Consider the following 9522-nt stretch of genomic DNA (forward strand, 5'->3'; position numbering starts at 1 on the left):
TCATTAGAGAAATGAAAACATATATCCACACAAAAACTTGTACATGAATATTCATAGTAACATCATTCATAATAGCTCCAAAAGTAAAAACAACCCAAATGTCTATCAAAAAGAATAAAAGAAGTATGTCTACGCAAAGACTATTATCCAGTAATAAAAAGGAATGAAGTACTAATACATGATATAACACGGATGAACCTTTAAAACATTATGCTAAGTGAAAGAAACCAGTCACAAAAGGCATTTTGCATGACTCCATTTATATGAAATGTAGACAATAGGCAGATCTACACGGAGAAGATTAGTGATTGTCAAGACTGGATGGGGAAGACAACGGGAAAATTGGGGAGTGATAGTTAAAGGTTACAGGATTTCTTTTTGGTGAAATGAAAATGTTCTGATCAATGATGATTGCACAACTCTGTGAATATATTAAAACCACTGAATTGTATACTTTAAATAGGTGAATTATATCTCATAATGCTGTTACTAAAAAATGAAAACTTGACAAATTAAAAAAATTTTAAAAACTTTAGCTCTACAACCATACCAAGTACTCATGTAAGCGTTAAAAGAAAATAATTGAGTTGGGCTGTATTTGTCTGACATGGAAAGATCCCCAAGACTTATTGTTAAGTGCAAAAAGCAAGTCAAAAAGCCATATATCAAATGTCATAACATTTGGGTAAAACAAAACCACAAAATAAAATTCTCTCTCTTTACACACACAAGTGTGTGCTCACACACACAGACACAAATGCAGAGCAAAAGTTTTGGCAAAGATAACTGGAAAAAAAGTATAAATAGTGATGTAGGAAAATTTTCCTACATATTTACAAAACCTTATAAATAGTACAGAATAAAATAAAGGCAGATAGAAACTCCAGGAAAAACAAAAAGTGGTAAGAAAGAAAATGTAACTGTAATGATTACTGCTTTGGCAATAATCAACATTTACACAGTAACTTAAAAAACAAACACACAAACAAAACAACAGTAAAAAAAAAAATCCAATTAGAAATCAGGCAAAAGACAAAAACAGATATTTTGTTGAAGAAGATATATAAATGGGAAATAAGCACGTGAGAAAAATGTAAGATGTTCAACCTCAGTATCCATTGGGGAAATGCAAATTGAGACCACTATGAGATGTCACAGTGCACCTATTAAAACCACTAAAATAAAAAATATCGACAATACCAGATGTTGCCAAGAATGTGCAAAAACCGAATCTCTCATACACTGGTGAGAATGTAAAATGGTACAGTCACTCTGGAAAATAGTTTCTAAAAAACTGATATATGCTCACATACGACCCAGCAACTACACCCCCAGGCCTCTATCCCAGAGAAATGAAAATGAACATCCACACAAACAGCTGTACCCAAGAGTTCGTCTCTTTATTTATAATAGCCTCAAACTGAAAACAAGCAAAATATCCTATAATAAGTGAATGGGTAAACAAACCGTTATACATCCATGCCCCAGAATCCTAACCAGCAACAAAAAGGAACTATTGCCATAAGCCACAACTTGGATGTGTCTCAAGGACATTAGTCTGACTGAAAAAAAGCCAATCTCAAAAGGTCACATATGGTGTGATCCCACTTATGGAACATTCTCAAATAACAAAATTACAGAAATGGAGGACACATTAGTGATTGCCAGCAGTTAGGATGAGGAGGAGGAAAGTGGATGGGACTAGGAAGGGATAGAACGAGGGAGATACCTGTGGTGATAGAATAGTTCTGTATTTTGATTACAAATATAAACCTGTGCAAATCTGGATTAAACCTACACAAGTGAAAAAACAGCCTAGCCTAGAACTATACATGTATTATATAACCATCAATTTTATGGCTTTGATAGTATACTATACTTACATAAAATATCATCAGTGGGGCACAGTGGGTAAAAGTACATGGGACTGTACTGTTTTTGCAACTTCCTGTGAACCTATAGTTATTTCAAAATAAAAAGGTTTTTTTTTTCAGATTTTATTAATTTTTTTTTTTAGTGTTTATTTTTTTTTTTTTTAATTTTTTTTTCAACGTTTATTTACCTTTGGGACAGAGAGAGACAGAGCATGAACGGGGGAGGGGCAGAGAGAGAGGGAGACACAGAATCGGAAACAGGCTCCAGGCTCTGAGCCATCAGCCCAGAGCCTGACGCGGGGCTCGAACTCCCGGACCGCGAGATCGTGACCTGGCTGAAGTCAGACGCTTAACCGACTGCGCCACCCAGGCGCCCCTAGTGTTTATTTTTGAGAGTGAGAGAGAGAGAGAGCACACGCACATGCATGAACGACCAGGGAGCAGAGGAGGGACAGAGAGATAGGGAGACAGAGGATCTAAAGTAGGCTCTGCACTGACAGCGAAGAGTCCAACACGGGGCTTGAACCCACAAACCGTGAGATCGTGACCTGAGCCAAAATCATGAGTCGGATGCTAAACCAACTGAGCCACCCAGGCACCTCACAATAAAGTCTTTTATAAGGACACATCAGAGTCCAAAACAGAGCTCTTAAGAATTAAAAACATGATGGCAGAAATTAAATAGAAGGATTACAAGATAAAGTTAAATAAACAATCTCCAAAAGAGGAAAAAGACCAAGAAGTGGAAAACAGGAAATAAAACTTAAGCAACTTAGAGAATCAGTCTTACAGAAGCAACATGAGAATAATGAATTCAAGCAAGAGAGAATGGAGAAAGTGGGAAGGAGAAGTCAACAACAAAATAATTCAACAAAATTTTACAGAATAGACATGAATTTCTGGTTCCCACCAAAATGAGTGAAAACAGACCCATAGCAAGGCATATCTTTGTGAGACCTAACACTGGAAACACAGAGAAGATTCTACAAGCTTCCAGAAAGGAAAAAATCAAGTCACATACAAAGGAACACGTGGCTTTGGACTTCTCCACAGCCAACACTGGATGCTAGAAGACCACAATGTAATGTTTTCAAAACGCTGATGGTCTCCCACCAAGAATTTTATACTCAACCAAACTTGCAGGCAGGTAAATGTGAAGGCAGAATAACAACATTTTCAGACATGCGTAACATTTTAGACAGAAATAAAAAATATTTATTCCGCATGCACTCTTTTTCAAGAAACTACTGGAAATTGTGTTCCACTAAAACAAGGAAATTGGACATCTTCCTCTAGGACACAAATGTATGACCACACAGGGCATCCGTGCTTCTCTCCCCTACACTCCTCTAGGTAGCCCCAGCTGGGAAACTAAGTCATCCATTCCACTCTCATTTCTCAAAGCTAAGCATGAAGTCTTAACGACTTAATTCCCTAAATATTTTTCATTTCTGTCCCTAGTTCGATGGCCTTACTTTAAGTCTGTATCATAAATACCACCTAACTAATCTGCCTATCTCCAGTCCTGGCCTCCTCAAATCCTTTCTCCACAAAGCAGCTATAGCCATCGGCCTAAAATGCAAATCTGACCACATCACCCAGTTAACTTACAACTTCTCAAAAGTTTCTCCAATTCAGACCAGCAAGCAAGATAAGGATGTGGCAAACTGCCGGTCTCCACACCTACCTCCCTCGCCTCCGTGGTAGAGATTATATTCGATCCTGGCATTCTCCTGCAGAGCCCAAACTTAGCCTCACAACTTTCTCAACCTAGCTCACAGATATCCACCGCGAAATGAAATGAATTGCGACTCCTGTTCCGTATAAAGGCCAAGGACTTTAACGAGGCACAGGGGGCCCTTCCAGAATTTCCTCCTGCTTCTCTACAGGGAACTGTCCACTCCCCCCGTTTCACACCTCCTCATCTTTGCTTTTGCTATTCTATCTGGGACGCTCCCTCACCTGGCTCATCACCTTGCCATTTCATACCGTCTCCAGGACCTTCTCTCACTTCCTTAAGTGAGCCCAATCTTTCCTCTGCGCTCTTTTAACTTGTTCCCAAACCACACTGTACTCAAATTCTGTTTACAAGTCTCCCTCACTAGGCTGCACTTACTAAAGGACAAATGCCTTGTCTTACTCTCTGTATTTCTAGCACCCACGGCAGTGTACGAGTCCCATAAACATTTGTTGAAATTAAATGCGCACAAATGCAGCAGGGTACCAGGGGTGCAACAGACAAGAAAGTAAAAGGTCCCATCGGGAAGAGGGTAAACTAACGTCATAGTTTGCTTCCTTTACACATGGCTTGATCTGCTTGTTCCTGCTCATCCTGTATCCCCAGAATCAGAAACGATGGCTCCTTTTGACTTTGCTCCTTTTAGGGTTCAGGGCGTTCATCTGCATGTTCGTTATATTGTGGAACTGCCACACCTAGACTGTAAGCCCTTTGAGGGAAGGGGCTGTGTCTTCGGGCACTTCGCTTCTCTGGGCGACAAATGGCGGGGTACAGCGAACGTTCGGGAGGGTGGTCTCTCACCACCTGATGCCGGACTTGGCTCGCAATCCCCCAGGCCCGCCCCGCCTCCCTCCGCTCTCCAGACCCCTCCTCACGGCGGCCGCCTTCCGGCCGACGGAAGTCGCTAGCTGCTCTTCCCGGCCCACGTGGAGCCTTTTCCGGTGCGCCCGCCCCCTCCGGCTCTCCGATCGAGACCTGACCCTCACCTCGGGATTCCCAATGTGCCTCCGGACAGACATATCTGCTCCAACCGACCACGCCGGGATTCTAGCCTCGCCGGTAGCCTCTAACCCTAACTTCCTACCCCGACCACCTCTCTCGGCCGCCTCCTTACAACCTCTACTCCGATTGGCTTCCCTGCCCCGGCTAGCCAATGGAGGCTCTGTTTACTCTCTCTTTCCAGGGTCAAGGGGGAAGCGAGACGCCGCTCAATGGTTGCCAGGGGCAACGGGGGGACGCCGGCTGCAGAGGCCTTTTGTGCTCTGGGCAAGGCCCGGCAGGCTGCTGCCTGAGAGCGGGAAGAGGGGCGTGGGGGGAGGGGCAGGCTGGCGCCTGCGCGTGAGCGGCTATGCGGAGCCCGGGGGAGGGGGGGGGAGGGGAGGGGGAGGGGCCCCAGAGCAGGAATTGGTTAAGGGGGCTTTGGGGGGAAACAAGGAGCTAATGTGCAAGCACATACATGGCATGGGCACTCTCCCCTCCTAAGGCCATCTTAAGCAAACATCTGGGCTACTTCTACAATAGGGAAAAGATATGAGACAGGGCTGTTCCTCAGGAATTGGAGAACGTGTAGTTTCTTATTTCCAGGTTAGGTTAATATGCAAATCATGCGAAATATCATGCGTCAATACAGTAATTATTGTTGCCTTAAAAGCGCTTTAGCTAGCTAGAGAATGGCAGCTTTAATTGCAAAGCGCACACACCATTCTGTGATTCATCATTCACTTAACAAATATTTAATAAGCACCTTATGAGAAAAGCTCCAGTAGGTTGCGTGGAGGATGGGAGGATGACTAAGAACCAATCCCGTTGTCATGGAAACCATTGTGACTCCTGCCATCAGCTGCCACCTGTTCTTATTCCAGATCTGAAAATTAAGTCCCAGCCACCTTTACAAAACAATCACACACACAGTTTGACTTTGGCTCCAAAATGTCCCACCAAATCCATCAAAATTACTATTTACTTTTACATGGGAGAACAACACAGTAACCCTTTGTCCTTTGCTCGAAGTTGTTTTTCCAGGAATGGAGAAAGGTTACTCTGAACTGCTCATGTTCACCGGCTGCCTCTGCTTGTGCATAATAGCATACAGCTGAGCTCCTTCAGGGTCTGTGCAGATGACCCATTCGGCCACATGGCCTCACGTGCCCTTGTCCTCTCAGACACTTCAGCGTTGCACCCTTAAGGCCGCACCTTAAATCGTGTAGTCACTTATGGCTGCTTGACCTCCAGGATCTTAAGCTGGCCACAGCTGTCTCTTGCCCATTCCTGTCTACTGAGTGTGTCTGAACTTTCCTAGTGTTCTCCAGTCTTTTAACCCCTCTAAAATCCCCAGTTTCTCACTTCTCCACTAGAATAAGGAAGAGTTTAGAGGCTGCAAAAAAAAAAAAAAAAAAAAAAAATGGGAAGGGGACAGTGGAGAGGATATCTTAGTATGCAGAGGCTTCTGGACACGTTGCTACTTAGAATGAATGTTTGCCAGTGCCGTGTGGAGGTGCGGTGATGATGGGGATTATGGGTAGGATAAAGAGAAGAAAGAAAAGAGAGTGATGATAAGGGATGAAACTAAAAGGTGGTAAGAAAGAGAGGAAAAGAGTTTTAAAGGCCTTTGTGGGTCACACGAACGGCTATTATATATGTGGGAAGTAATGAGTGCAAAGGATGGGAAGGCATCAAGGGTGGCTATAATTTTTCCAACTTGGGGGACTGAACAGATGAGTGATAATGCATTAATCAAGTTAAAGAGCAGTGGAGGTCAGTAAATCAAAAGAACAGAACAGCCTTTTTGGAGTTGGAAGCTCACCTTCCGTTCTTCGGTGTTTGGGCTCACTTTTCTGGTCATCTTCCTTTTTTCCCAGAGGGTATGGGAATATCAGGTTTATTTGCCTCGGGACTCATTTTGGTTGTCCCATTGGGGCTGCCTTATTAAGCCTGCAGAGAGAGTGTAGAATGTGGGGTCTTGGGTCCAGCCATCAGAGATGCCAGTGTTTAGGGTGAGGGTTTAGGATTTTGTAGCTAAAAAAGAATTTTTTTTAATGTTCTTCATTTTTTTAAAGAGAGGTGAGAAAATGCAAGCCGGGGAGGAGCAGAGAGAGGGAGACAGAATCTGAAGCAGGCCGCAGGCTCCGTTCTGGCAGCACAGAGCCCAGCGCAGGGCTCAAGTTCATGAACTGCAAGATCATGACCTGAGCTGAAGTTGGACGCTTAACCAAGTAAGCCTCCCAGGCGCCCCTAGGATTTTGTAATTTAATACATGTTTCCCCACTCCTACTCCTTGATTCTGGTGCAGAGTCCATGGGCCACACCATGAGAGGCTCCGCCGTGGAGGAACTTCTCATTTTGTCTCAGTGGAATCCTTAGAAAGCTTAAAACTATAAATCAAAAAGCGTTTAACACCATAAATTTCCTTTCAGGATGCCTTTTGGACACAGAGCAAAACTGCATCATAATTCAACAAGGTGCTTACTGCTAATGTGAAAAATAGGTAAATGTCAAAACAAGATAATTCATAGAAGAAAAGCATTTAATAAACATAGGAAGAAATACCCAATTAATAATGAAAGAAATACAAAACTGTGTAGCTGGACCTCATTTTTCAAGTAACAAATGGACAAAAGTGTTTGTTTTCTCTGTTTTGTAAACAATAATGCCCAGTGCTGGCTAATGTTTCATGAAACGAGCACGCTCATACATTGTGAGTGTGACTATAAGGAAGGGTGACCAGGGGCGCCTGGGTGGCTCAGTCGGTTGAGCGTCCGACTTCGGCTCAGGTCATGATCTCGCGGTTTGTGGGTTCGAGCCCCCTGTCGGGTGCTGTGCTGACAGCTCGGAGCCCGGAGCCCGCTTCGGATTCTGTGTCTCCCTCTCTCTCTGCTCCTCCCCCGCTCATACTCTGTCTCTCAAAGATAAATAAACGTTAAAAAAAAAAAAAAAAAAAAGAAGTGTGGCCGTGTTGAAAAGTAACTTGAGAGTGGGTATCATGAAGCCCTCAGATCTTCATAGTCTAAGACTTTCTTCTAAGAAAAGAAGCAGATACACAAAGATTATACCCACAGATATTTACTGGAATCTTACGTAAAGTGATGAAAATGGAAACAACTGATCGTCAGCTAAAAAATGATCAAAATAAGTGATGCCATATCCCTGAAAAGTAATACTATGGAGCCATTAAAAAGGATGTTTCAAGGAATAATTAAGGCAATGGAGAACTGTTCCTGATATAGGAACTTTTTCTGTTCAAAACAGTAACAAAACGGGGCGCCTGGGTGGCTCAGTCGGTTGGGCGTCCGACTTCAGCCAGGTCACGATCTCGCGGTCCGTGAGTTCGAGCCCCGCGTCAGGCTCTGGGCTGATGGCTCAGAGCCTGGAGCCTGTTTCCGATTCTGTGTCTCCCTCTCTCTCTGCCCCTCCCCCGTTAATGCTCTGTCTCTCTCTGTCCCCAAAATAAATAAACGTTGAAAAAAAAATCTATAAAAAACAAAACAAAACAAAACAAAACAAAACAAAAAAAAACAGTAACAAAAGAACTGTTCCTGATATAGTAACAAAGAAGAGCTGGAAACAGTTTTTTACTTAACAGAAAGAATCCTGATTCGTGTGGAGAATCATACAGGGTACCCACAGGAAAAAAAACTGAAAAAAAATCTTTTTTTAATTCGTTTGAACGTTTTTATTCACTTTTGAGAGACAGAGAGAGACAGAGCATGAGCGGGGAAGGGGCAGAGAGAGGGAGACACGGAATCTGAAGACAGACTCCAGGCTCCAAGCGGTCAGCACAGCGCCGGACGCGGGGCTCGAACCCACGAACCGCGAGATCGTGACCTGGCTGAAGTCGGACGCTCAACCGACTGAGCCACCCAGGCGCCCCGGAAACCATTTTTTAATGTAAGCAATCTCTGGGTTATGAAACGTGGATTTTAAAAATTCTTTACACTTCTGTGTATTTTGCAGATTTTCTTCCAATGACTATGAGTTACCTTTATACTTTAATAAAAGCCTTTTCCTTCTAAGGAACAAAAAGCCTGATTCTGATTTCAGCCAGAAAATGGTCTATGGCCTTTGTCTGGGCCGACTTAGACCCGAGCTGAATTCTGCGTAATTCTGCTTTCTGAAATGCTGCTGCTCTGTCGTTCTTGGCAGTAAAAGACCCTCCAGGCACTTGAGCAAGAGCCTTGCAATCAGAGTCGTGATTGCTAAGAGGTTCAAGCTTTGTTTGCAAGAGAAGAAGTTCTGATTCTTTTCTTTAAAAGTTCCTACTCGCACTGATTAATCTTATTTTTCATGAAGGTTAGAAGTGCTCTTGTGAACTTCCAGTTGTGTGATGTCTTCTTTTTTAACCCCGTAGGTGTTCCAGAAAGCTTTCAGTCTCTACGGAGTTGGTGGGAGCCCCAGACAGGTTAAGGGTGGCCGTTGAGGAGTAGTTCACGTGCTAGGTGCTGCTGTGCTCGATCCAAGCACTCTTCCCCCTCAGCCTCCCTTCCTGGGGAACTACTTGGGCATTTGGGTGTTGTGGTCTGATGCTCTCCTGAGCCTAAAACCCTTTGGACCCATCTTCAGCCTGAATCCGTGGAGCCTGAATCCAGCCTCGGGCCACCCAACTCTCCATCTCCCTCTCCCTCAGTCTCAGCCTTGTTTGCCGGTCAGAGCCCAGCAGGCTCCCCTCAGACATGTCCCATGACCTTGCTTCTCAGGTAGGGGCCTTAGCTCCCTTCCTCGGCCTCCTTTATCTTTATTCCCTAAATATAGGACTTCTAGGTGCTTAAGGACGTAGTTCTGCCCAATCCAGCCCAGTCCTGGGCTGCTTTCTCTCTCCTCCAGAAATGGATCTGCAACCCGCGGCAGTGAACCCGCAGATCCACAGGCCCCACCCTATGGTAAAGTCCTTGAAGTTCCGGTAACAATGGAGTGTCA

General features: G+C 44.0%; 1 protein-coding gene across 1 annotated transcript in view; it reads right to left on the reverse strand.

Annotated features, from left to right (window-relative positions):
* Positions 1 to 4701, reverse strand: part of CEP41 (centrosomal protein 41) — a 48075-nt gene extending 43374 nt beyond the window's left edge. The window contains exon 1 of the mRNA XM_047096903.1: positions 4599 to 4701. Coding sequence (XP_046952859.1) covers positions 4599 to 4631 — 33 coding nt within the window. The 5' untranslated portion in view covers positions 4632 to 4701. The remainder of the gene's footprint in view (positions 1 to 4598) is intronic.
* Between the last annotated feature and the right edge of the window lie 4821 nt (positions 4702 to 9522).

This window comes from Lynx rufus, unplaced genomic scaffold (genome assembly GCF_022079265.1).
Source record: "Lynx rufus isolate CCGP_SWC_20201006 ecotype Redwood Valley unplaced genomic scaffold, mLynRuf1.p SCAF_4, whole genome shotgun sequence".
NCBI classification, from domain to species: domain Eukaryota; kingdom Metazoa; phylum Chordata; class Mammalia; order Carnivora; family Felidae; genus Lynx; species Lynx rufus.